The following is a 26727-nucleotide window of genomic DNA, read 5'->3' on the forward strand; positions in this document are numbered from 1 at the left end:
GGTCGGTATCTCAGACGGTGTGCAACGGCAGAATATTTACGACTAAGATCACGTGACTATCAAGTCAGATCATGTAATGTCACGTGCCAGATCACTCACCTCAGAATCTGTCTTCTGTCACCCTTGAAGGCTGTCCTACAAGGTTCAGTTATCTCATGCTAAAACATCGATGATCTCGAGTTGATAGCACATCTCCCTGCGGCGAGAGCCCGCTCTCTGCCAGAAATCATGAGTTCCACCACGAGGAAGACTCCTCAATTGGAGATTCCCTCACCCTTCGACCAACGGCCCAAGCTCAATACGACGAGGACCACCACCCACCGGCTGCCTCCTCCAGCACTTTTCCAGGGACCGCCGTCCAAGAATGCATCACACATCTCACTCGCCTTGCCGGGCGACCGGGCCCCAGGCGCAGCAGCAGACTCTGACGCACAGCATCGGATGCCACGGCCGTCCCGTGTACCACAAGCGACATCGTTCTCTGGGCCCGCACTGCGCCAGCCCGCCACTGTAGCCGACGACCACCGCGCCGAGAGTCTCTGGGCAGAGATGCAAAAGACCCTTGCCGATGTCGAACTGTCCGCCATGAACACTTCCCACGTCCTAGGTAACTCTCACGCCAAGGCCCTCGAGGACCTGCGTGCTGCCCAGTTGTCCCTCGCGCAGGCGTGGGCGAAAAGCGAAGCAGATGAACTGCAAGAACATGACGCCGACTCCGATGCTGATGCCGCCGTCGCGGTGTCGGATTCCTTCGGCACGAAACCGAGCCCTGGAAAGAGCAAGGCCACCCCTGCAGAGAGGAAAGCCTCCGCGTTCACAAACAAAACCAGTCTCGAGGCGGAGACGGAGCGGGACATTCACCTCGCAAGGAAGAGGCGTGAAGCCAACGACCGCTATTTCCAACAGGTCAACCGGGGCGTGCTGGATGTGGTGAGCAAGTTGGACGAAGTGGCCGGTGCAATGCGGAGGGTCGAAAGGGAATCAAGAGAGATCTGGGACGAGTCCACTGGTGATGAGAGTATCAGCGACAGCGAGACAGGTGGCTCAGTGACAGATCATACTGGACTGACGGATAGTCCTGCTAGTGCTAAATAGGAGCGAGAGGGTTGACGGCCTTATAGTATAAAAAAGGCTTTCGGCAATCTATGTTTCTCATGCATCCACTGTCGCTGCTTCCAATACGAGTCAGTTAATGCCACACTCATCCGAAGGAAATACCCGTTGGTATCGCTGCTATCGAATGCAAAACGGTTAGTCGGTTGAGCCAAATATATATGCGCATGGGTTTCTTGATATCTACTAAGAGGCTACCCGAGCAACGTCGGAATGCACGGAAGCGACGCAAACAATTAAAGTCGTTCTGCGGCGATGTCGAATGCAGCACGACGTCAGCAAAACAGTTGGATAGCCACGCACAAGGAGATTATCCTGCAAGTGGTGTAAGCCCTACCCAGAATCCGTGGTGTCCTTGTCTCCCTACCTCCTCCGAAACGCTTTCCTGCCAACAAATAGCGGGAAACGAAAAGGGTGTGGTATTAGACTTGGAGGCCCATGGGTTGCCACAGATTTGAAGCGGAAATGAGAGACGTCCCTCAAGCTTCAATTTGGAGAGACTTTACTAATAGTAAGGCCAGCGTAGTTGAGACGGCTTCGCAGGGTTTGCATCGCAGGGTTTTGGCAATGTGCTGCTGCTGGGTGGCTCACTGTTCCTCATCGTGTGGAGAGAAGGACGTCTGCTCCATTCTCAAGCGATAGCATGGCACCCTGATGACAGTATCTCAGTTCACAGCTGCTACGAGAACCAAGTCAAAAGTCTTTGACTACTCAGAATCAAACTCTGGCGTAGAGGTGTCTTTGCGGCCGTTATCGCTATTTAGAAATATATCTATATCATCACGTCACCGATTGTCGGGTGATTCCAGTTTAGGATCGGTTTTATTTGCTTCTTCTTGTTCTTGTTCTTGTTCCTGTTCTTCTTGTTGGCGTTGTTGCTGATCCCCCTTCTTGAGTGAAAGCCAGTTCGCTACCCAACCTCTACTGCCACTGCTTGTCCCACCACTCTGATAGTATCGACTTGCTCTTGCCTCACGCGAATTCGGCCTTTGGTCGTGACTCTGACCTTCGTCATTAGCGAAGCGTACAGATGTACTTCGTTTCCTCGCATGTGTAGAATCTTCACCTTCCCACCGGCTTGCTTGTAGCTGTGGTGCACTGCTCTGGCTTTGCTTTGCGCCGTTTGCTGCCTGCTCCCCGAGACCACCGATTTCCATATCGGCTTTCCGGGTATTTGAGCCAGATGAGCTGCGCCGGCTCCCCATCGACACGGCCTGTGAGGAGGCAGAGTTCCCCCGTCGACGTGTCTTGGAATTATGAGTCAGAAATGGAGATGGCGTGCGAGGAAGAGATGCAAGATAGTCTTGCTGACTTTCTTCATCGTCAAGCTCTGCCCAAATACCCTCAGAGTTAGTCTCTGAAGGGGTGCGCAGCGTCAAGGTCGGTGGTCGAGCTCGTCCGACAAGGAGTGGGGTTTGCTCATCGATAGATTGCCTCGAAGGGGAAGCCGAACTCCTTCGGTGTCCTGAAGGAAATAGTGGACCACGTTCTTCGGAGGGAGATTGAACCAATCCCATCCCGGGTGTTAATGGCGTTCGTGGAGGTAGAGCCTGATGGGCTGCCTCTGCAGGGGTCGTATCGTCCAATCTCCAGGACAAGGCGAGCACTCCACAGAGTAGAATGACGGTCCCCAAGGCAACAAACCCAGCATGAAGGGCACTCAGCCTCGAGGCTTGCTGAAAGTATATCAAACCATCTAATATCGCAATGATATTGTAAATGCAGAAGACAAATGGGTATAGTACACTAGTGCTGCAAAACAGAAGACCCAGATGTAGGTAATACAACTGTGTCAAGGCGAAGAACAACAAGGCGACCAGAATTAGCCATGACTGAAAACGGTTGAATTGGTTGTTATGGTCGATAATCGTCCTTACAAGGAGTTCGACAGCTGATTTTGCGACCAGAAGTGAATGAGCGGAAAGAATGCCTGAGATCAAAGCATAACTGAGGCCGCGGATGAGCCGGAGTCGACTGAGACGCAGCTTTAAAGGCGGAGGAAGTTGAGCTGCAAGTGAGTGCGCGATAGTGAGTTGAGGCAAAGAAGGCCTTCGGGGAGAGGCACCTGTGCTTATAAGCGATGCGGTTCGTGTTCGTTCTGATTTCGAGAGATTCTTGGTGATGTGCTGGTGAGATGACCAGATCTTCAACAAATGGGCGAACAGGATTGTCCCAACCACCACGATTAAAGTGCCGACCATCCAAATTATAAAATCGCGCTGATTGAGCAGTTCCAGGAGCTGACCAAGACTGTGAGCGGGCTCTGCTATAGCGCCGAATGTGGCTATCAAGGCGGCGCCAGAACAAGTGAGAACAGTGCCAACGATGGAGAAGCGAGTGAAAGGTTCCCCTAGCAGAATAGTGGCAAATGCAGTGTTGAAGACCAAACCTGAGGCTTGCAGTGTTGACAGAACGGGAAGGGGGAGAGTAGTGATTTGAATGGTGCTACCAACCACATTGGAGACGACAAACATGAGCATCCCCAGCTGCCATTTCTTTCTCTTATAAGCAGGACGTCGCGTCTCTGGTTGATCTTTGGCATCTTCAATGAGATGGGATTTGCGCTGAAGGGTAAGGCCAAGGGATTGGATTGAGGTGGACAGGAGGCCGACAATGATCCCAATCTAGTAGAGTGTCAGTCAACCAACCCCGGCAGCAGTGGTATCAAAATAACAATGACTTACGGCGACGCTCCCCTCGGGCGATATGTCACCGAGCTGGCCCATCATGCAGATAGGAGGATAGTGGAGCTGGGGATGAAGATTGAAAGCTGCGGGTGTCCATGCGTGTAAACCGGAGGAGCTCTACTGAGCGCAGCATTGTGGATGCTGAGTCATGGAGCTTTCGGGCGTCAACACATAGTTTATGAAAATCGAACGAGTGCGAAGAAAGAAAAGGAGAGGTGTGAAGGGAAGAATGACAGTGGTGGGAAGTTGGGATGACGGTGACAGCGGTGTGGTCACTGGTCATGGAGTGCGGCAAGGCTGTGTTGTATAGGTGGGCGAGCCTTGCGTCTTGTGACTTGTGACGAAATCCATTCCGCAGTCGGCCTAGCTCGCCTTGGCTTGACTCCGCCAATCACAGCCCTCATGCCCAGTTGTCTTGCGGCAGAACGAATCACCGCCCGTATCAATCCTGGGGCTGCTGCTCTCACTACTTCGTACCACTGGAAGAACAAGTAACTGATTGTTGTCCAGGAGCTGGCCACCGACTCTCTACAGCTATCACAAAGACCCTGGTATAGCTGTCTCACTATAACGCAGCTTTTGTATCACGCGCAGTCTGTAGAAACCTGTCGCAGTTTCTGATCTCCGCCTGCCGTCAATAAGATCTAGGCCCCGTGCCTGCTGCTTCCTCGCCAACACGAGCTGGTTGGATAAAGCAACAACTTGCTTCCCCTAAGCCTTACACAACAAAAAATACAGACGACCCACCACAATAATGTCGTCTCAAGCTCTTTCGGACGACCAGGTAAGCTGAACTGTCCACCCTTTCCCACTGCTCACCCAGCAATCCAACTAACCAACCCCTCCACCCCTAGGTCGCATCCGAGCTAAAGAAGATGACCGCCTTCATCCGGCAAGAAGCCCTCGAGAAAGCTCGTGAGATCCAACTAAAGGCTGACGAAGAATTCGCCATTGAGAAATCCAAGCTCGTCCGGGAGGAGATCGCCGCCATCGACAATCAATACGAAAAGAAGTTCAAACAAGCCTCCATGTCCCAGCAGATCACCCGCTCCACCACCGCCAACAAGACCCGCATAAAGGTACTGTCTGCCCGTCAAGAACTGCTGGACAAGTTATTCGAGAATGCTCGGAAGAAGCTCAACGATGCTGCCGGCAAGACCAACAACTACGAGGAAACGTTGAAGGGTTTGATTCTAGAGGGCCTGTATATCCTTGCAGAGAAGAAAGTGAGCATCAGAGTAAGAAAGGCCGATAAGGACAAGGCCGCGTCAGCCAGCAAAAAGGCCGCCGACGAGTACAAAAAGAACTTTGGGAGTGAGGTAGAGGTCGTGGTTGAGGACAAGGATTGGCTACCTCAAGATTCGTAAGTGGCTCGCTCGTCATCTCCAAGAGAACGAATCAGGCACGCAAATGCTAACATACGCTACAGAGCCGGAGGTGTCTTCCTCTACGGCAGTGGCGGTAAAATCGAACTCAACAATACGTTTGAAGAGAGGTTGCGCATGCTCGAGACGGATGCACTACCCAGCATTAGAGCCACCCTCTTCGGGGAGAACCAAAACAGAAAGTTCCACGACTAAGCTTCTCGAAACTCGGAAGCAAAGTGTTTACTAGAGCTTGTGGAGTTGTGTGTTTAAGCCCGGAATGGCAACTACTGCTATGTCTGTTCACGGCTGGTATCCATTATAAGAGGCTGGGGTGGGGTTGGCAGCAAATGATAGAAACAGGCAAGTCGGTCGCTGACAAGCTTGAACGATCAAACTTGTAACATCCTAGTAGATATGCCAGAGACATCAATATTGGAGGATTGACCATGCCTATCCGAAGAAGCACCAACGTCTCGTGATTACCCTGCCCTAACGAATCTTGTTCATCGTGCATAGCATAACTTGCTCATCATGATTTGAAAAACACCAGGATCTAAACGACAATCCCAAACGCTGTCTCATAGACGTTACATTGCAATGTCGGCGTTGTCCATAACTCAGTACCAATATCCTTGTCCCAGGGTATCATGCAACGAAAAGACGAATCAAAATATCAAGAAACAACTCAAAAGCACCCTCTGACACTGGCAGCGGCACCTCACTCATCAATTGAATGATATTCAACTCAACCCCAATTGCGCCCGGATCGCCGTTTCTGTCTCCGACGGTTCAGAGATGGTCTCCGAGGAGGCGGTAGAGGTCGTCGCATTGCTCACGACACTCGCGCTGTTAGCGGGAGCTTCGGGCTCGGTGTTCTCTGCCTCTAGAATAAGCGTGTCTGTTTCTGCCATCATATCTATTCTTGGTCCGCTGGGTGCTTGTTCCTGTTCCTGTTGATCCGCAAGAGGCATCTGCTGCTGCTGCTTCGTGCCCTGTTCCTTGCCTTTTTGCCGATCTAAGAAATGCTTCAAGAAATCTCGGGCCCTGTCTTCCCCTCTCATAGCCTCGCCGTCCCGTGTCTTCCCAGTCTTTGCATCGAAGATACTTTTCTTCGGTCGGACCTCCGTACGCACGCTATACAAAAGCCGCCAGTGGAGTGCTTGCAGCACATCCTTGGCCTCGGTGCGACTCATATGCGAAGCGCCCGTGTCGACGATCGAGATGAACGTTGCGCGAACTGCGTCTGCAAGACGATCGACCGATCGATTGAATACGATCTCTTCACCCCGTGAGGGAAAACTCGGTGGACGCCCGCCATCGCCAATGGCTACGTCTAAGATGTGAGCTAGTGAGCGTAGAGAAGCATAATCCAATGGATCCGAGCTTTTATGGCGGGTGGTGTTGAAGGACGGCGAGGTGGTGATGAGTTGTGTCAAGGAGTCAAGGTTGATCTCGAACGGCGCAGGCTTATTCGAATGGAATTTGTCGGCTCCGAAGAGGAATGCTTGAGCCAGAAGAACACGTGTCCGACATGCTGTGGGTGAGACGGGAAGAACATGAGCGAGAAGCCGAGCTTGTAGCAATGGTGTTTCAAGACGGCGCCCAACGTCGTCAATCATTCGCTCCACGACGTGCGATTGTGTGTCGAAGTCTGTAAATGATAGCATTGTTTGAAGCAACTCTTCCACCTTGACAGACACCAGTCCATCGCTCATCAGTTGTTGATCGATCGCCAAACGACACAGAGTCGAGGTCAATTTGCTCAATGCGGCAAAGTCCATGTCTTGACAGATAAGCTGAAATAGTTGGAGTGCTGCCAAAAGATGCTTCGGGTTTCTTCCACACGTGTCTTTAGTAGAACGAGGCCTGGGTTTGATTAGACCGGAATCTTGTAAACTAGCAGATTCTGCTCCGAGGTTCTGGAAGACGCGTTGGACATCTGCAGCGGTAATATTGGTCCTGGTCCAGGCCGCGCTCGCTTCGGAGAGACAGTTGATATATGCTTGCCGAACTCCATCGTGTGACTCATGCACAACATTGTGGAAGGTCCATTTGAATACATCACTTCCCAATTGTCTTCTCGTGGCAAGCTCGACCATATGACCAGATAGATATGCCCTTGACCTGGCTCTATCATCCTTTGGGCGCCAGAGACGGTGCGGAATGCTAGCTTCGGGGAAAGGGTCCTGTGCTGTTGATGTACAGGCCCTATCATCATCACCAACTGGGCGAAAGAACGAAAAGGTTAGATTTGAACTCAGTACCTCCTGACGCTGCACAGCATTCAGGAGCCTTGAGACACCTTCGTCACCGTCTTCAGTGGTTGCGACCGTGGCCAAAAGTTTTCGATCGACCTCCCAGCTCCGGTTCTGTAATTGTGGCTTAGTAGATTCTTTGTAGTTGTCTTGCGCTTTCTTCACTTTCTCCTCGGTCTCCTGATCGTCGAAGTGATCGCCCAGGATACCCCTGATGTCGAATTTCTGAGCATGTTGTTGTGCATACAGTGCTCGCAGCTTGTCCTTACCCACCAAGGGTTCAGACCGGCCGTGGGTGAATAGACTCAAGGTCTTGACCCTCTCTTTTTCGATTTGATCCTCGTCAACATCTGGAGATGACGAGCAAGAAGTTGTATGCTCATCCTTCCGCCTACCAAGAATATCATCCAGCGAAACCAGTGAATCTGTGTCTTCGTCTGAATCGCGAATCTCAATTATCTCTCTACCTCTGGCAGCTACTTGCGTCGATCCTGGCAGATCGGCAAAATTGAAACTGTGAGTCGATGGCTTTGGTGCAGCATCCTTCTTCGTCTGCGAGCCAAATCGAGGGGCTCGCTGGTAAGTCGTCGGTGGTTGTAACCCAGACTTCGGGCGAGGACTGCGAATTGGGAGGGATGACCTGGAGTTGGGGGTGGATAGAGGAGAAAATGGTGGAGCGGTTGGTGTTCGGACTTTTCCATCGAGTTGATGATGCCTTACCGCCTTGGGCGTCCGTGTGGGAGAGACATCTCTGACTGGACTCTTCCTCTGTGATGCCTGCTCGCTAGATGGTGAGGGTCGCTTAGCAGGGACACTGCTTTTGACATATGGTTGAAAAAAATCAGAAATTTGGCGCTTCTTTGCTGGAGAAGGCATGGGAGCAACTGCAGGACATATCAGAAAACGAGTTTCAAAGAGTACAAGCAGCGAACAACAATCAAATCAAGCTCAAGGGTTGAAAGAGGCATTCGATATATGGCGAGGAGTGAGTTGAGCTGCGCCAGCATAGGCAGAGCCAACGAGTGGTAGTTGCATCGCTTCCACCTTGCACGCGCCAAATTTAAGGCAAACGCGTGAATCCGCGTGATGTCACAGCCGCCCAGGTAGTGCAGCCATTGCAGTTTGGGAGGGGCGCCTCAGGTAGGCCCGGCAAGAATCCCGAACGCCCGAGAGCCCCTGGTAACTAAATAGGGTCTCGGAAGGATCCAGGCCATTGCAGCATGAATGAGGCGCATCCGAGGGGAAAGGGTTCAAGGCTTCCTGGTGGGTTAGGCATCTTCAAGGATTCTTCATCAAATACTCTGTGTTTATTCATCCAAAAATCATCACTAACCTGCGGCAAGCTCCCTTCGCAGTCTCGCAGGAGATGCGTGGACGCCCATTGTGAAGGATTAACATTCGACCTGGCTTTGTAAGCTTTGTAGTCCTCGATGATGGTGAATTCAGAAGAATCATATTCATGCCTGACTTCATCGGGTTGGATGTCAACAACTCGGAGGGGGCAGCAACGGGATTATTTCGGGTTGTTGTGGTGTTCTAGTTAGAAGGGTAGTCAGAAGGAAACGATCAGCCCCAGGCAGCAATTAAAAAAGACACCATCACCACGGCTGGGATATAGCAGATGCGACAGCATCAAAGCAGATAGAATGATACACGCCCCCGACTTCCAGGTGTGCCATTGTCACCACTCCACTACCAAGTATATACTTTCCCTTCATCTGTCCGATTACAAAACGAACCGAGCTTTCACACCAGAGGTCCAGCACAGCAGATACAGAATCGGTTATAGGATTTTTCTACCATTCTTGAGGCTACCAGTGAAGGCTCTCAAATCATGAGCAACATCTTAATCAAAAATAAGGTGCAGCGATATGAATGGATGACAAAGCTTCTTTCTGAAGGCACCCTTGGAAAGAAGATCGTTCTCTGGAAGAGTACGCATTTGAAATCATCATCAAGCACAGACTGGGCGCGCATGAGGGTCTCACAGTCGTGCGTATGCTTGCTTGCAAGGGCTTATTGTGAGTGAGGACTAGTATTCCTCAGGCTCAACTTAAGCCTCCCGACGCAAAGAAGACGAACTTCAACGACAAGGTCGAAATTTTCAGCCGTTGAGCTTTTGAAGATATGTGTATGGCGGATCAAAAGATGATCTGCTGCCGTGCCGTTTTCGTCGACAGGATGAATGCCGCACCGTTCTTACAATCTCTCTACATAATTACACACATCAAAGGTTAAACCATGTAAACAAAGTGACAAGATATCTAAGTCTCTATGGAGGTAAGTATCCTCGCTCCAAGTGTCGAACCAGGAGGCGCTACATCTCATGGATCATTCAGCAGTGTCCTTGGAAGCATTCTGCAACACAACTCTGGACGAGGGATGTGTCTGTCTCCCGTTCTGGGTTGGTGTCAACGTCAACTCGTAGTTCGCATCAAATCCTCCAGCTGCCCAGGCAGTATAACCGAGGGAAACATCAGTATTGTTTGCAAGGTAACTCAGCTCCTGGCAGAGGTATGTTGAACAGTTCGCGTTGTTCAGACCACCGGTTTCAGTGAGCAATGCGAAACGACCATTCGACCGTAAGTAGTTCGCAAGATTGGAGAGCCCGCCTCGTCCATAACTTGTGTCGATGTTGTTGGTGACGCATTTACAGTTGCAGCCTGAGTTATTGGAATCCAAATATTCGTGCACCTCAAAGACCAGCTTTGAAGTCCCGCCAGCTGGATCAATGATACCCATCAGCGCTGGGCCAGAACCATCCGCGTTCGAGGGCAGGTAAGTGGCTGCATGGGTCCAGCCCTTGCCCAGAAGTACAGTCATTTGACTCATGGCGCCTGCCTGGCGGATGGCACTCACGGCAGTCTGGATTGTGACCGCCCAGCCATTTATGTTTATCACTCCACCATTCGGTGAGTTGCAACTCTCGTCATGAGGCTCGTTCATGAGTCCAAACGCGACTCGACCTTGAGAAGCGTATTTGGTGGCGAGTTGAGACCAGATACTAGCAAGTTGAGCAGCACTCGGTCCATCTTGACCAATGATCTTGCCATTGAAGCGAGCATAATTGTGCAGGTCGATCAGGCATAAAGCAGCCCCAGAATTCAGGAATCCCGACACAAGCGAATCGTACTGTGCAAAGTGATTCTCATTAAGTGCGTTCGTGCCAAGATCCGCACCACCAAACTGGTTGATGAGAGATTGCCATGATACGGGCAGTCTAAATGCATTCAACTTGTCATCGTGGACAAAATGGTGGATTTGTGCAACGTAGTTGTTGGAGTTGACATATGGGGGATTATGGTGGTTGCCACAGGTACCATATGAGCCAAAATCGAAGCCGGCAATGTTGACACCACCAAACTGTAAGTGGCTACCTGTTGGATTCGCCGTCGACTGGGTCTGGGTCCGGGTCTGGGTAGTCAACGTGGAAAAAGTTGTTCCCGCTGGGCTTTGAGGCATTACTTTGAGTTCTCAGCACGTGGACTTTAGATCGGCCAGTTCGCGAAAAACTTGACGCCTCAGTCCGGCAAACACCGCGTATCTCAAACAGGTGAATAGTCAGTTGGCTGCTGCTTGTGGTATTGTATTGTAGGCTCCGTCGCGCGTGTGTGTGGCTGGTTTGACAGAGGCAGAACGCAATTGAATTCGCTTTCTGTTTGCGAAAAGAAGCTTCCGCAGATTTTGTGGCCAGCGGTCTGTTGTTTGGGTTGAAATCAGCCCGGCTCATCAGGATCTAGACACAACGTATAGTCGTGCATGGCCCTGGGTCTGCTGTAGAATTCAGCTTCATAATCTGCCGAGGAGATAGATATATGATGGCTGGTTTCAAGGTGTCGATCGACCCTATCAGAATATTCAAGCTGCCCAGGTTGTTCTCGAAAAAACCAATGTGGCCGCAAGTGGGCTGTTGCTCTCTTGTATTACTCACATACTACATTGGGATATCACGTATTCGATATGTAGAGTGGGAGTTATAAAGGCCTTTGTTGAGGAGTTAATTGCGTAGTACTGGTAATAGAAGAACCAAGCCTGATGCTGATGCTGATGCTGATGCTGATGCTGATGCTGATGAAGCCTTTTCAGGGGGCCGAGGCGGCCCGAGGCCGGCTGGGTACTGGGGCTTGAGGCCTCGACGCAAGAGCAGAGACTGGTGCATGATCGAAGAATCGGCCTGACTGACGTTCAAAGCGATCCCTAAACTCGATGCATATCGACCACAACTACATATACCTAGGCAAGCACATTGCAACACAAGCGCTAAGATTGCCTATGTTATCAATTTCAATTGTGAAGCTCAGGTAGTTTGCACTTCCATGACGGCGCAGGTCCGGAGCCTTTGGAAAGCTAAATCCCGGTCATCGTCGCAAGATGGGAAGGAACGCAGTCGATTGCAGCCGCACGTGTTCCGGGCTTATTCGGTAGAGTAGAACTTCAGCTTATTTCAGAATCCTTCCTCCCCAATTGCTTTGTACACTGCAGATACATATGCCTTTCCCGTTTCGGAGCCGATACCCACTGCACTCATCTTGTTCATCACGTACGCAATCGTCAACCGACGATCTAGGTCCATTATGACAAACGACCCGCCATATCCGCCCCAAGTACAGACACGTCTGTCGATGGGCAACCATTCGAGTATGGTGTCCTTCCTGGGCAGTGCGTACCCGATCCCCCAGCAAATTGGAGCATTCAACACTAGATCTTTGCCAAACGCTTGCTCACGGAAAATGTGGTCAATAGTTTTGGGAGACAAAAATTCCCTCTCGCCCACTTTGCCATTGAGCGAAACGACCGACATGATCCGAGCGATGGCCGCAGCATTGCTATGACCATTGCCGGCACCCCACTCTGATCGTCTGAAGATGTCGGTGTTGGCAAAAGCTGCATGCATGGGTGGATTGAAGAACACTTTGGCAAAAATGGACAATGGTTCGTTTGCAACATCAGGGCCGGGAGGAGAGAGCTCCTGGGGCGGCGGGATAACTGAGGACACGCGAGGAAGATCCTCCTCAAGAACCCCGAGCTGAAAGTCAGCCTCAAGGGGTTGTGCGATGTCTTCTGCAATGAAGGATTTAAGTGATTTTCCAGACACTCGACGGACTAGCTCTCCGATTAGCGGCCCAAGCGTGAGAGAGTGATAACCTGACGCTGTGCCAGGTTCCCACCACGGGGCATCTTCTGCCAGTAAAGGTGTGGTTTTCTCGGGGTCACAAACATCCTCTAGAGAAACCTTCTTGTGCCATCCAGGTAAAGCACAAGTATGAGACAAGACATGGCGCACTCTGATGTCTTCTTTCCCATTGGCGGCAAATTCGGGCCAGTATTTCGAGACTTTCTCATCCACCTCGAGTAGGCCCTGATCAGCAAGCTTGAGTATGGCCAGTGCTGATATCGTCTTCGTAGTTGAAAAAATGCAGCTGATGGTGTCTTTTTCCCACGGCTTGGTCTTCTCCGCATCCGCAAATCCTCCCCAAATGTTGACGACCTCCTGTCCATCGAGATTCACTGCCACAGATGCGCCCAGCTCTTTTCCAGAGATTATGAAATCCTCGAGTTGGGTCGCCACTGCTTGAAACCTCTCGTCGCAACTTCCGTTGATGACAATACCCATATTCGCTACTGCCAAAGATTCAAGTTGTCAACAGTATGTAAGTTCCTCTAGTAGGCACATCTAGTAAGTTGTCAAAGGTCCTTGAATGCGAATGGCATCAATTGATTGAATGTCTTGATCCTAGTTCGGTCCTCAGCACGGGACCCCGCCACGCTATTGCTCAGGTGTGCCCGGCAGTTCGTTCTGCGGAACAGCACCTATCCTCGCCCATCTTAATTAGGCATACTCCGTACCTCGTCCATCCGAAGCCTAGTCATGCTAGGCATGAAAGTCAGGCTACATAGAGTCACGACTGTGAAGTGGGGCAACTCGTGTTTCGGCAACGTGAAAGACCATACCAGGTGCTATGTATGTTGCTGAGGCAAACAAAGGGCAAATGGTCTTCCCCTGACAGACAGTAATAGTCGCCACAGTAGGACGGGCGACTCCGTCCAGCGGCACGCCTAATATTTCTGGGCATGACATAAATCAGCCACGCACGGCGCCAGCAGACCAATATATTAATGACAACAAGAACAGCCTCTAGAGAAAGAAATTAAAATACAAGTCTGGTACCGAAAGTACAGCTTCAAAGTTTTACAATCAATCACCTTGACAGGATTTTCTTGGTCCCCCTCGGCCAATGGCCATGCCTAGCGATCACTTTCTCTGTTCCGACAGGTTCTCCTCTCTGGTTGGACAGCTCATGATTCAACATCATGTGCCAGGTCTTTCCATCGCGACAGTTCAAGACCAGAAAATTCGTTCCGTTGGATACGGCCATGCCTGTCTTACACGGTCAACACCATGCACAGCAGACACACTTTTCGACATCGCCTCGTCCGCCAAATCATTGACTGCTGCGGCTGTTGGTTTGCTGGTCGTCGACAATCAGAGCTATCCTGAGGTGCAGTGGGATGCTACCATGTCCAGTCTCCTGCCAAATGATTTTGTCATGTCTGGAACTGGATATACCGAGGGTGTCACCGTGGAAGATATCCTGAGCCACAGAAGTGGCATGGCTGCGTACTTATAGAGCCCAACAACCTGCCTATTTCGTTGACATAGCTGAGTTTGGGGTGCAGTCATGACAGTTCCTATATGGGCCATCGAGCAGTCAGACCAGATAACGCACAATCCATCACACGGAACCTACGGAATCTACCTGTAGCGGCACCTATTCGAGCACGGTATCTTTACTGCAACATGATGTACACAGTAGCTACGTACCTTGTGGAGGTCAAAAGCACTCAGAGCTTTGGACAGTTCCTCCAGCATCGCATTTTCCAGCCACTCGGGATGCAATCGACGAGCCTGCAGCCAGGAAGTGCACGAAGCAAAGTGTTAGGTGATCGTATCGCCTCTGGGTACTACTGGCAAAAGGCAGAATCGACATATTATGAAGTTCAGAGCTCAGATTGCGAGGAAGGCCAAGGCGCTGGCTCGATCATCTCAAGTGTAGGTGACTTCATCAAGTGGATTAAAGCATTGCTCAATCGGGAGAATCCGATAAGTGAGAGACTCTACCAAGGTCTTGTCCGAGGGAGAAGCCTGAAAAATCCAAACGCGAGGAGGCTAAAGCCGTACTCGTCTCCAGCGATATATGCTGCAGGTCTAGAAGTACATTACTATCGAGGATGTATGGTCGTAGGACACGACGGCAACATCGCCGGTTTTGCAAGTCGATTCTTATTCTTGCCTGATTTCAAATTCGGCGCTGTTATATTTGCAAATTCCAGCAATGCAGGGCCTGTCACTTCCATTTTAGCCCGTGAGTTTATGGATCATATCCTTCAGGTGCCTGAAATCGAGCGGCCACGCCATAAATTTAAGACGACAGCGAATACCCCTACCACTGCTAAACCTTTGGTTGTCGCATCTGATTTTTATCACTCACCGAACCACCAGGGTACAGAAACGCACAAGAATACAGCCAAGAATCAAAGTCAAGCCCGAAAGAAAAACAAGGTACAACAGAAATCAGATCATCCCGGAGGAGTTGTTCAGACGCAGAAAACACCACTCGAGGCCTACACAGGCGTCTATTCTCATCCGGGTTATCATGCTTTGGTCGTTCAGATTAAAGACGGCAATATTTTCATCGATGCCACAGATCGTTCAATGGGATTTACTCTCACTTTCGAGCATGTTAGTGACCAGACAAAGTATATCGCTCATCTGAGCGATCTAGTAGAAGGTGGCGACGACCCTATCAAAGCGGAATTCATCCTTGAAGGTGCCCAGGCAGTTAAGATGGGATTAAATCTTGAACCAGCACTAATGGAGTTGATTTGGTTCGAGAAACATGAAGTGAGACGAGGATGAGGCAAGCAGTATATGTATATGTAGAATCCCCGAACTACCCATTTTCATGACTCTTCCGCTGCCCCTCGCCCCTCTCTCACTCACTCTCTATTCCTTAACCCTCTTATCTACTTCTATTTTAGCTCTAGCCTCTAGGGTAGCTGTATTCGTCTAGATAATATTGAAGTAACTCTATACGATAGTGTTTTAGACAGGCCGTTTCGAGCTCTTACTAAAGCTAAAATCTTTAAGAGGATTTTAAGGATCCCTTGTAGTAGGTAGCCTTTATAGAGATAACTAAATACCCCTATTTTATATAGATCTCTCTTATTTTCCCTTTTCTTTTCTATCTTTATAGTCTTCAAAATACTTCTTCTTCCATAGTTACTTCTTTTATATCTTTTTTGCTTCATCTTATATATTTCTACTCTTCTTAGTAGTCGCTTGTCTTCTGTCAGAGCGGATGCCATAGCCCCTAGCGATTAAGCTAAAAAGACGTGGAGTATCGACACGAAGTGTCGATATCTCTGGCAATCCACTATATATACGTACTCCTTGGCATCCCGTGACATCTTCCGACCGAAACTATACTTTACCAGTATTTCATTCTACTTTACCTTCCTTATTAGGGATACCTCGCGGGCCTCCTAGTAGTAGATAGCCCATAGGTCCGAGATTCCTCGTACTTTGATACGAGATTTTAGTCTTTTTAAGCGATCGTCAAGGGCTTCCAGACCTATTGCCTGACATAGGTCCTACAGAAAGGTTTCCTGGGATCCCAGGCAGGATGACCCTTCGTCCTCGATACGTAGACACTCCAAATCGACCACTGCTTTGTCCTGGATAATAATGTCTCAAGCATCCCTCTCGATACACGATCTTGTGAGCCGCGGCTGCTGGCCAGTTTCTCGCATTCTCACACTAGATTACACCTAGAAGTCTTCAGTACTAAGCCAACATTCCAGTTTTACACAGGACACCATGTAAAGGTTGCCGCCTGGGAACATAGTTTTGAAAGAAAAGCAGGAGCAAGGTTTTGTGTCGAGCCAAGCCGGTATGAAAACGCCATCAATGTGCCGGAGTGGAGGGATATGATGATTTTGAAGCAAGGTCAGCTTTGGTGAGCGAAGAATACTTATAAAGCATAGAAAGATTGCGATTCGCTGTAGCCATCATGTAATTCAGCCTCAACCTCGATACAGAACGAGCTGTGAGAAATACGCTAGATACGGACTAAACCAAAACTGACGTGATTCATGGGAAAGCAGTAGACATTCGGTCCCTTCAGCGTCTGTCTCTTCCTATTCCGCGTCCAAAAGACAGACAAGGCTGATGATTGTTCACCTGGATTCCGCCCCTTTTCTTCTCTCGGCTGTCGTAGAACGGTAGTCTCCAACCCCTTCGGACTCCGGCACCGCCACCCATACCCTCATCAAATGCCTGCGTAGTCGTCGCTTGCCTTCCTCGTCCACTGCATCGGGGCACCGGCACTCTACAAAATGCAGGAGCGAATTCAATTCCCGCCGAACAGGCAGACTTCCTGGACCACCCCCAACGAACCCTCTACGAACATGCAACGAGCCACGCACTCGTCACCGCCGAGGCTCTTCGGCCTGGCTGCAAGTCTCTAGCAGATTCGTGGGTAATCTCAATCGTGTAGGACAGTAACCGGATCATGCTCTACTATGTCATGGGTCTGGCCAAAGTCACCGCGACTGAGCTGAGCAAGACCCTGCTGGCACAGACAGTGCCCACGCCTGCAGAGTAATATCAAAGCCTTGAAAGCGATGCGATCTCTTTAGAACCTTGCGATAGCTAGTTATTACACAAGTTTTGCTGATTTTCCTATTGGCAAACATATTTTCTGTGTTAAAGGTTGGCGGGAGCATGGTTTTCTTGGAGGGATTAGGCTGTTGATTTAGGCTGGTATGAATGACATGTCACTCATGTATGAAGTATATGAAGTGTCCACCCATGGTAACAAGCCCTCGCTGTCCATGCCAGAACCCACCGCAGTTTCCATCGGTTGCCAGTCCCATGTCAAGTTCGGCGTGATGAACATGTCAAGATTGGGGCCAAAGGCCTGACCCGAATCGATGTTCAAGTCCCGCTGATCGGAAATGCCGGGTGAGACTGCCCGCCCTGGAGCCAACGCCGGGCCACCCGTGTCGATTGGTGTGTTGTGCCTCTTCTCCGGAGCGTGCCGTTCTGGAATGTCGCTACGGGCCATGCGAAATATTGAGAGCGGGTTCAGAACGTAGCCAGGAGCTGCTTGGGAAGGGGTTCCTGGTGTGCTTTCTCTGCTGGCGCCGAAATTAGTGAGATAAATTAGTGAGATACGGATCATCAAGGACGAGCTGTGGTTGCGGAGAGATGCTGTCGGATGCAACCCGAAGTTTTTCAAGTATAGAATGTGACGCATGGTACTGGTCCCATTGTCAGTGAGAACAGTATCGAAATACGGATATTGCACGTAGCGAGTAACTTACCATGTCTTCGGCGACCGCGTTTGTTGCACTCATCATCTTAAGAGCCTGTACATTGCTTTGCAGATAGGGAATTGTATTGATCACAAGATGTTTCGTGCCTCGATCCGATGGGTTAAAGACAATGGTCAGGTAACATAGCATGATGCGGTTACTGTCGTATGTGATAGAGGGCAGCCAAGTTTCCGCGACCATTGCTGGCCCATGCCGCGCGGCATCCGCGATGATGGCAGCTATACTTCTCGCAGCTTTGAAGAGTGACAATTGGAGGTGTCTCAGAAACTGACCTTGTTCGGGAGGAAAGTAGAAAGCAGACCGAAGCTTGTACAAGGCGGGGGCGCCCAGTCGATATAAGTCACACATCGTTTGATGGTAGGCGCAGTGGAGTAGAGCCAGTGCGCCTAGTTCATTTGATTCTTTGCGGATGGAAACCACGGCTGGCGTGAATTGAATCTCTGCCGGGAGCGACGCACGCCGCGTATGAAGTTCATCGTCAAAGAGACGGAACTCGGAATCAGGGAGCCAAGGCAGAGATGCCTGGTCTAATGTTTGATGTACTTGAGTACACGTTTCCGCGTCTCGATATGCTGGATGAAGTATGCTGCTATGCTGATGTTGTTCATCGAATTTTGAGACATGAGATCCACGGGGATAAGCTGGTCGACGCCACTCCCGCAATGAGCGTCTGTAATATAGCAGCTCCACATCAGCCTGCGACGAGACTCACGAGCCGTTACTGAAAGTGTGTTAGAATCGCTATGCTGTCCGAGAATATCGGTAGTGTATTCTAGATTGATCTGGAGAGCGTGGGTCATCCGTGTCATGAGGGCACTGAGCATGAAAGCTTGGGTGTAATTGCCATTCGAAGAGAATAGCCGTACAGCAGCTGGGCTGTCTATGTTGTTCTCAGTGATTGCACAAGGGTGTACGAGACGGTGATACTGACCATCAGATTCTCAACAGATATTCGGTCGAAACTCGCAAGCAGGAGGCTTCTGGCTATTGCTGCCCAGTGACTCCCAGCAAGAAGGATTGTCTTGGGCAACAGCTGTTCAACTGTTTCACTGTATTCCAGAGCATAAAATCTGTGGCAAGAATCAGCTCATGATAATTGTACCTGCCAAAGTGGATCAAACTGTGCTCCGATACTACACATCATGTGCAGTAGCGAAGTCTTGGGTGACCCATTAGCCAAGTCGTCATCTAGTTTCTAGAGGAATGAAGTCTTATGGATGAAGGCGAAGCACCGAAGAGTGTGAAAATGTTAGAAGTAATGAGCGAGCAAGACACGAATGCGTTTGGGATCTGGAAGCTGCTTGCTGTGTAACCTGCAACGGCATTAGAAAGCAATTTGTTGTGTGGTAGTGGGAGTTGCTACCAAGGCAAGGGAGCATTCCGTCAGGTTGACGGTCAGAGTGCCCGGGATCTGAAGCGAGACCTGTCTCAGTCTGCATTGATAAGTCGACATTTGATGGAGACCCTCGAAACTGGTCGGTTTGCATATGACCTGGAGAGCTTTGAAACGAGCATTGCTGGTTGTTCTGGCGACATCTCTGGAAAACAGGACGGTCGCCAGAGCACTTAGACCTCGCTGCTCGACACTCATCGCAGGCCCGATAGGTCCTGGGGCCGCGTTGGCTTCCCTGCAGGTGCTGACTTCCAGGAACCCCAGTCTGTAGCCGACGAGATCCAGGACATTCGAGAAGCAGCCGTTCGCGGTTAGCGCATCCGCCCTGGCGCTCATCACATCTCACCTAGAGGTGGACATTCCTGTGAGAGGGACTTGAAGCCATCATCCACGCACGTACCTTTCTCCTGCGACAGTTATCGCAGCATGTTGGACGTCAGCATGAGCCTCTTGTAATGTTATGACGTGTGCCTGGAGATGACGAAGCACGCCAAAGGGCTTCTCAACACTCACCCAAGCGAGATCGCCTCTTCTTAGATTGTTGCTCCCCAGACATTGATATGGCTGATTCCTGCCCAAGCGAGCTCCGGCTCGGTGCCAACACGCTGAGGTTCTTCCGATGCGTCGGCTGGGAGTGACAACTGGGGACACTCTACAATGTCAAAGAGTCAAAGATTCGGATGGGTGTTTCGGCTGGAATCCTCGGCTCTTTTGCATGCTCGCCGGCCAAGCTATTGGGGAAGGCGGAGCCAGTCTCAATCACTAGCAATGCTAATACATACAGGGTGGAGACTTTGAGAAGTATCAAAGTACGAAAAGCAGCCGGTCTCTGAGAAGCATTTTGCGTCAGGGAATCATGGAGCTTAAGCTCATGGTTTATGAACGCATTCATAATATTTCGGTCACGACAATGAGGGCAACCGGCTCGCAGTGGGCCTCCTTTTGAGTGGGATCTATAATCTATAGCACGAGACTTCATGAGGAATGCAGGCTTCAGTTGGTATCGTCCCGAGTTCGGATCACTTCAGGATTTTTTTCTTCCACCATTTCTCCCCTTCAACTTGCCTTCTCTTCTCCTAACTCAGTGTGCAGTTATCCTTCCTGCTGCCCATCCCTTTTGCACGTCGCCATGTCTCAAAACAAGAAATTCAAGCTCAACTCGGGTTACGAGATCCAGGCTGTTGGGCTGGGTGAGGCCGCAATGCTTGGCCCGAAGATAGTATGATGCAGAGCGAATTAATGATCCAATCAGATCCACTGGCCAGTATCGTTCTCGTCTACCGTCCGGGTGAGCTTTCCCCGAATGACCCTGCGACAGGACTCTTTCAGCACCTAGACGTGCCGATCAACCATCCAAGCAATCGCCAAACGCTTAAATGTCGATGTCGGCCAGATGCTGGTGAACTGGTCCGTGCAACGTGGCACCGTTGTCCTTCCAAAAAGTGTGACGCCCTCGAGAATCGAATCAAACTTGAAAGGTGAGAGCCTGCCGGCCATTACAATTCTCCAACACAATGTGGCAACAGGTTTCATCATTCCAACACCCAGCCACAGACGTACGAAAGCATCTTCAACCTACGCGGCAACTTGGCCACGTTGTGGCATCGGGTGAAGTATCCACCTGACCCCACGGTTGACATGGCTTCTCATTGAATGTTGACGCGAGAAGTCAGGATGGCTTTTTTTCGAGGTAAGCAATTAGAGATACTGTAGTCCTAGACACCAGACAGTCAGAATTTCTCGCCTTCATGGACAAGGTGGGCGCGAGTATTGGAATGACCACACACTCTATATCTTCTCAAGTTTGGTCAAACTCATCTTACAGCTATCAACTTGGACTCTCTGTTGTGGAAGGACACGAATCTCGAGGCCTAAGTTGTGCCATACAGGTTTCGGTGGCTGTCAATGAGTATCCTTGTTTGGGCAGACCGAAAGCCATGATGATCACCAAAATCTCATATAATTAATATTATCATTTTCGGCCTTTTTCTAAGACATTAGGAGCGGATACTGGTGAATAAACTTCCATACGTCCACACAGTGCGTGACATGTTGTCCATTTCATCCTACTCGTTCACTTACCATTTCTGGAGAGATTCACAGTACCATCAAGACAGCAAAATTGGAAATCTGTGGTAGCTCAAATGATGGCCCAAGGAGTCACCTGCGCCGCAACTGCCGCTAATACTTCAAAAGGTCGCGCCACCCCCAACAGTGTTGTAAAAAGAACTATAAATCCAGTAATAATCCCAAATTATGAAACGTTGTCATTTACAAAATGTAGGATCCACATAGGTCCCAGTAGTAGTACTACTGTAGAATGTTATCGCGGCCAAAATAGTTCGCTAGAGAGAGAACCAACCTAGATTTTTTGAGTGAGCAGGCGAAAAGGTGCCGTAGACGATTCTATAAGAGCCACTGGTCGGCTCCATGGATTTATTCTCGTTCCTCAAGCGCAATGGCGTCAGGGTGGTACTTAGGTTCTAAATACTTACTTAAGTATATATATATACATATATACGTACTATATGTAAGTGAAGGAAAGGACTCAGAACTACTAACTACCATATATAATAGTCGCTCTCGTCGCTTTCGTCGCTTTCATCGTCTAGCTCTCTTTCAATATTGACTCCGAGTCCTTATATAATATAAACTCACAATATCTAGTATCTACTAAAGTATAGTGGTAGTACTTCCTATATGTAGGTACTACTAGTACCCATAGTATCTTCCACTTGTTGTCCACCTTGGATCCCACTGCAGCAATGGTGCCAACCGGTTCGTGAGATGGGATGGTGGGGGTAGGTGACTTATACATCCCTTCCCATACCTGATAAACTGTGTGGCAAAAACCAGAAGATCGCTGTCACTTACTGTAGGAACGCGCACAACAAGCTGCAGAGCTTTCATGGTCGTAGGTACATCTGTCGCCATCTCAACCATGCTCTCCTTATTACTATGTACTGTTATGATTTTTTTCAACGAGGATGTCGTCCTTCAGGTAAGAGAGTACCATTAATTGACTTGGAGATTCTATACTACGAGACCGTTCTGAGCAATATGGCTGTCCACAACTTCAAAGCTGGGTCATACTCGGCAGTATATGGGAACAAATTGTGCAGCACTTTGCAGGTCAGCTGGATGTTCCCATTCAATACAAACCGAGAATCACTATCTCCACCCAGGAACACAGTATAAACAAATGCTCCTATCAGGGCTAACCTCTTATTTGATGTCATTCTTCGAAGGGATGGCTTTTGTCACTTTGATACCAAGTGCTATGTTGAATCGAGCAGCCAGTTCTAGCTTGGCGAATCCTCCAGTTATCTTGCACTCCTGGTCCCATTTGGCTATCCTCGCAAGCACCCTCACATCGAATACTCAGGGATTTCACCAGAGTGACATTGCTAAAGCCTGGTGGTAGGGCTGCCAGTGTCTTGCACATCTCGGGATGGGAAAAGGGATGAGACGGGTACAGACAGGGCCCAAGTAAGCCAGGGTCAGCATCCAGTCCTTTCTCTATCAGGCGAATCATGTCAAAATATTCTATGTTTCTATCGTATGTTATTGTAGGAGCGTAAAATTTGGAAGGACGATGAGCTTACCCTATCGCCGCTTGGAATGTAAAGCGTTTGATTCCCATTGTTCCTAGGTTCAAACGGTGTCTTAGAGCGTTGATGTGAACCTCTGCTTGATGGTAAACATTCAACATATACTATGCACTGCTTTGTTATTGAATTCCAGATTTCGGATGAGTACATATGTCACTTGCAAATACGCTAGTGAGTGCATTCAGTCCCCATGCCAAAACGTTCGGGGAACTTATATGTTCACGTCTGAGAATGATCTGCCTTATCGACTGCAGTGCCCTTTGCATCATCGCCATTGTCGTAGTGCTTGTTTTAGTTGATGAATATTCAATTAATTGTTGAGAGCCCTGAGCGACGAGGACAATAGAATGAAATATTGATTCATGCTGAAGTACAAATGGGAAAGCCTCGCGAAGAAGCCCATTTTCGCTTCCATCTCTTCCATACCTTCTGCTGCGGAAGAATGAAGGATAAAGATCGGCAATGACTGTTTCTTCGTCAGCAAGATGCCCCCGGTGTGTCGCACGGGCGAGGCTCACAGAAGTTGATAGCAGAATTTGTACTGATTCGGTCTGCCGAAGCCATTACGTCTAACGCTGTCTCCTCTTTCTTCCCGGTTTTAGGACGAGGCTCTCTCTTTTGATATGAGCAGCCCCATGTCGCCATGTGAGGCAGTGGCGACGGTAGTTATGACAATGTGACATCCGGAAGAACTCTGTTTCAATATATGAACTTGCTCGATAGAAGAGAAGACAGACTCTTTCCCGGGTTAGCCTCGTGGGCCGTCGATACAGATGATCTGCTAAGGGAATTGATTATTCATCGCGCTTCATATCAAGTGCACATTGATGAGCAGATTCATCCAGTTGGAATCTCGGCGGCTGTCGCCCACCCTGCAGCAGCTTTTGAATTGGCTTGAATGCCAAGCTACTTCTCACAACTGCTGTCTACTGCCTGAATTCCACGTGGGCCAGCTACTATCACAGGACAATGGTAACTGCTTCGTCCAATGTGCATGAGCCAAGGTCGACAGTCGAGGCCATAGGAACGCGGACTACGAATTGTGGGTCCGGATGATGGGTAATGCCTGAGTCGTTAGCTTCTTCTCAGTAGTTATTGCCGTCCATGGATGATGGCTGTAATCATTTACTCAGATTAGCCTCTTTCCACAGTCTAGTGTTCGAGCCTTTTTCGTACCTAAGTTCTTCAATAAAGTTCTGTATCCGTCACGACCCATCGTTAATCCTCGCTCACAGCCCGCGAATTTCTCACCATTTGTATAATACCATATGTCTGTCCTAATACTGTTAGTCTTCCCCTAACCTGCTCTATCATTACGTCTCCCAGATGTGTTCGGTGTTAATTTCTAACACTACAATCGCTGTATACAACATCTAGGCGCGACCTTTTAGGCTTTTACGAGGTCATTAAATTCCGCCATGGTGAGAAGTACAAACCATCCCCAGAAATTGCCTGGCATAATCTATTTTCATTTGAGTCATCAGCGGGCCAATCTCTGGCTTGCGAGAATGGAAAACAGCTGGGCATCCGAAGACGAGCCGAAAGGGTTTAAAGGGAAGCCGTCACAAAAGTAACCTCGAGTGATTGCGTTGATAGATATTAAAAATGTGTTTTTGTTGAGCATCGAAACTCTATACATAGCATAATATTTGACTTTGAATGTGGTCAATATCGTACAGCAGAACTACCTTCGAGACGATCCGTCCAAAACGGCACTGGAGACGCCAGGGGAGATCGGAGATTGTGATTATACGGGACAGGAACCATGCTACGTCATTCCATGAAGCAGAGAATTCATGTATGGGGTCCTGCGCATAGACTTCCAGCAGCAAATTAATCGTTGACGCTAGAGAGGTAAAGAGGCACCCTCGTTGAGGGGACCACAGGAATCGCTTGAATCAAATGGAACAAGAGCAAGGGTGCGACATTCCACTCTAGTCGAGAATTCCCCTTATGTCCCATAAGGAGACTCAGGTTTTGATATTATTGATCTCGTTGAAATCCGGGCCTCTATCAAGCACCCAGTGATATTCTCATTGCTTGTTTAACCTAGGAAAGAGGCGCATCGCGTTCCCCATGTTTATAGCAAACGATAGATCCTTGTTCCCCCGGAAGCTCTCGTCCAGCTCCCTGGCAAATCGGTCGATGGTTTTTCGAGGCGCATAAGGGTAGTCGCTCCCAAACAAAATATGATCAGGAGTAGTGCAGGTCAAGAGTGTCTCAATGGTCTGATTTGTCGAGGAAAGCGCAACATCGAAGTAAAAAGTTGCAATATCCTCAGCAATCTCATCGACCGACTTATTTACCAGCTGGATATCGCTTAGTGATGCTATGCGCTTCGCGAGATATGGCATCGTTCCTCCAGCGTGGGACAAGATGACCTTGACGTCAGGATAGTTCCTTCGGCCGTTAGACATGATAATATCGACGGCCGCTCGAGTGGTCTCATGCGGGTAGTCCACAATAGGCTGCGGGATATTTTTGGCCAAAAGACTCGTATCGATGGAGTGTGTTGGGTGAACGAGCACGACGGCCTTGCGAGCATTGAGTGCAGTCCAGATTGGACTGAATGCCTCGTGGCCAAGGTACATATTTGTGGGGCCGTATCTGGTCAGTAGCATTACGCCATCCGCCTGTAGTGTGTCGAATGCGTATTCTATCTCCGCCAGAGCGGCAGCTGTGTTACGCAAATCCGGCATAGCGGCAAAAAAGCCATATTTCGAGGGATTCCTGTCTCTCACCGAGGCTAGATAGTCATTGGTGGTGCGCGAAAGTTTGACTGAGCCTTCTTGACCTGCGATCGGCGGCCCGGGCGCTGTGAGGGAGAAAATAGTCGTTCCTATATCGAGTTCCTGACAGAAGGCATCGTCGGTCTCTAAACTCCATGCAGGTGTCCAGGACCCGGATGGATCACCACCGGCTGCCTCGAGAGCCTGCCAGTTATTAGTTCCAGATTTAAAAAGTCTGTAAGTGAGCGCCGTTACTGACATGTCTATACAAATCAGGTGCGAAGTGATGGTGGACATCGACACGGTGCTTAGCTGGCTGAACTGGAGAATCCATAGTTTTATGGTGACACCAGGGTTACTCAGGAGACAGTTATACAGCATACCATACAAGCGAGTGATTATAAAAATTTGGTGGACACCTTATATATATGGAGTGACCATTCAACTCCGGGCTTGGTAAGGCGTGCGGCCGGAAATCCCGTGTTACATGGAGCCTCTAGTATTTGGCTGGGAACGGCAATCACGATGCATTGGAACGGGTTCCAGTCGCTGTTAGAATTGCCATGTTTGAAGTTCCTTAGTATGTCATCTGTACATATCTCAGGATCAAGCAATAGGTGCGCCGTATCTTCCTTGGGGCCTAGAGATCATTACGAAGAGGCACAACGAACATGAATTCGCCTCGAAGGGTTGAACAGATGACCGAAGAACCCTTCCATGAAAGAAATAGACAGATCGAATGCACCCCGCGATTGACAGGATCACGATCAACTATATTGTAGTTCACGATACCTCCAGTGACTTCCTTCTATTCCACGAGGTTAAAGTAGATCAACGCGACGGTATCTGAGCCGATCTGACGAGGCCGTACAGATGCTTTGTAGGGGGTGGACAGACTGGACCAGATTTTCACCCTCGGTTACATCCTGCAAACTGTGGGCATTCCATTATGAGCAGACATCAACATCTTAGACCTGCCTCGAGACCAATGGTCTGAGTCCACCTCCCTTCGAGTCTTTAAAATGGCAATTCGGCAATGCTCCTTGACGGCTACCAGAAATTACGCTTACTCATACCCGATGTCTTTGCCCGACAGGAAAGTTGGCATCGGGAGAATCTGAGGTCGGTAATGAGATGTCATGTCCAGAAACATGATGTAGAATGTTTCGGACAT

At 49.5% G+C, this 26727-nt stretch overlaps 11 protein-coding genes across 11 annotated transcripts; 4 read left to right on the forward strand and 7 right to left on the reverse strand.

Moving 5' to 3' along the window:
• Window positions 1–228: 228 nt before the first annotated feature.
• Window positions 229–1095, forward strand: A1O9_02821 (uncharacterized protein; the record flags this gene model as incomplete). The annotated part of the gene is made up of 1 exon (XM_013408392.1): window positions 229–1095. The coding sequence occupies one exon, from the start codon at window positions 229–231 to the stop codon at window positions 1093–1095; it is 867 nt and encodes a 288-aa protein (XP_013263846.1).
• Window positions 1096–1898: 803 nt separating this feature from the next.
• Window positions 1899–3839, reverse strand: A1O9_02822 (uncharacterized protein; the record flags this gene model as incomplete). The annotated part of the gene is made up of 2 exons (XM_013408393.1): window positions 1899–3737; window positions 3798–3839. The coding sequence occupies 2 exons, from the start codon at window positions 3837–3839 to the stop codon at window positions 1899–1901; spliced, it is 1881 nt and encodes a 626-aa protein (XP_013263847.1).
• A 715-nt stretch (window positions 3840–4554) lies between these two features.
• Window positions 4555–5380, forward strand: A1O9_02823 (ATP synthase (E/31 kDa) subunit; the record flags this gene model as incomplete). Its single annotated transcript, XM_013408394.1, has 3 exons — window positions 4555–4584; window positions 4655–5163; window positions 5230–5380. The coding sequence occupies 3 exons, from the start codon at window positions 4555–4557 to the stop codon at window positions 5378–5380; spliced, it is 690 nt and encodes a 229-aa protein (XP_013263848.1).
• Window positions 5381–5907: 527 nt separating this feature from the next.
• A1O9_02824 (uncharacterized protein) lies at window positions 5908–8298 on the reverse strand (the record flags this gene model as incomplete). Its single annotated transcript, XM_013408395.1, has 1 exon — window positions 5908–8298. One exon carries the CDS (start codon window positions 8296–8298, stop codon window positions 5908–5910), a length of 2391 nt encoding a protein of 796 aa, XP_013263849.1.
• A 1455-nt stretch (window positions 8299–9753) lies between these two features.
• Window positions 9754–10884, reverse strand: A1O9_02825 (uncharacterized protein; the record flags this gene model as incomplete). The annotated part of the gene is made up of 1 exon (XM_013408396.1): window positions 9754–10884. One exon carries the CDS (start codon window positions 10882–10884, stop codon window positions 9754–9756), a length of 1131 nt encoding a protein of 376 aa, XP_013263850.1.
• Window positions 10885–11866: 982 nt separating this feature from the next.
• Window positions 11867–13036, reverse strand: A1O9_02826 (beta-lactamase; the record flags this gene model as incomplete). The annotated part of the gene is made up of 1 exon (XM_013408397.1): window positions 11867–13036. One exon carries the CDS (start codon window positions 13034–13036, stop codon window positions 11867–11869), a length of 1170 nt encoding a protein of 389 aa, XP_013263851.1.
• Window positions 13037–13664: 628 nt separating this feature from the next.
• A1O9_02827 (uncharacterized protein) lies at window positions 13665–15340 on the forward strand (the record flags this gene model as incomplete). The annotated part of the gene is made up of 2 exons (XM_013408398.1): window positions 13665–14041; window positions 14101–15340. 2 exons carry the CDS (start codon window positions 13665–13667, stop codon window positions 15338–15340), a joined length of 1617 nt encoding a protein of 538 aa, XP_013263852.1.
• An 800-nt stretch (window positions 15341–16140) lies between these two features.
• A1O9_02828 (aldose 1-epimerase) lies at window positions 16141–16443 on the forward strand (the record flags this gene model as incomplete). The annotated part of the gene is made up of 1 exon (XM_013408399.1): window positions 16141–16443. A coding segment is annotated over one exon (303 nt), but the record flags the coding sequence as incomplete, so codon positions are not given.
• Window positions 16444–17237: 794 nt separating this feature from the next.
• A1O9_02829 (uncharacterized protein) lies at window positions 17238–18168 on the reverse strand (the record flags this gene model as incomplete). Its single annotated transcript, XM_013408400.1, has 3 exons — window positions 17238–17622; window positions 17660–17745; window positions 17809–18168. 3 exons carry the CDS (start codon window positions 18166–18168, stop codon window positions 17238–17240), a joined length of 831 nt encoding a protein of 276 aa, XP_013263854.1.
• A 179-nt stretch (window positions 18169–18347) lies between these two features.
• A1O9_02830 (uncharacterized protein) lies at window positions 18348–19549 on the reverse strand (the record flags this gene model as incomplete). Its single annotated transcript, XM_013408401.1, has 4 exons — window positions 18348–18700; window positions 18748–18890; window positions 18942–19015; window positions 19184–19549. 4 exons carry the CDS (start codon window positions 19547–19549, stop codon window positions 18348–18350), a joined length of 936 nt encoding a protein of 311 aa, XP_013263855.1.
• A 5308-nt stretch (window positions 19550–24857) lies between these two features.
• A1O9_02831 (uncharacterized protein) lies at window positions 24858–25814 on the reverse strand (the record flags this gene model as incomplete). The annotated part of the gene is made up of 1 exon (XM_013408402.1): window positions 24858–25814. One exon carries the CDS (start codon window positions 25812–25814, stop codon window positions 24858–24860), a length of 957 nt encoding a protein of 318 aa, XP_013263856.1.
• Window positions 25815–26727: the final 913 nt, after the last annotated feature.

The sequence above is a fragment of the Exophiala aquamarina genome (assembly GCF_000709125.1).
Source record: "Exophiala aquamarina CBS 119918 chromosome Unknown aczIA-supercont1.2, whole genome shotgun sequence".
Classification (NCBI taxonomy): Eukaryota; Fungi; Ascomycota; class Eurotiomycetes; order Chaetothyriales; family Herpotrichiellaceae; genus Exophiala; species Exophiala aquamarina.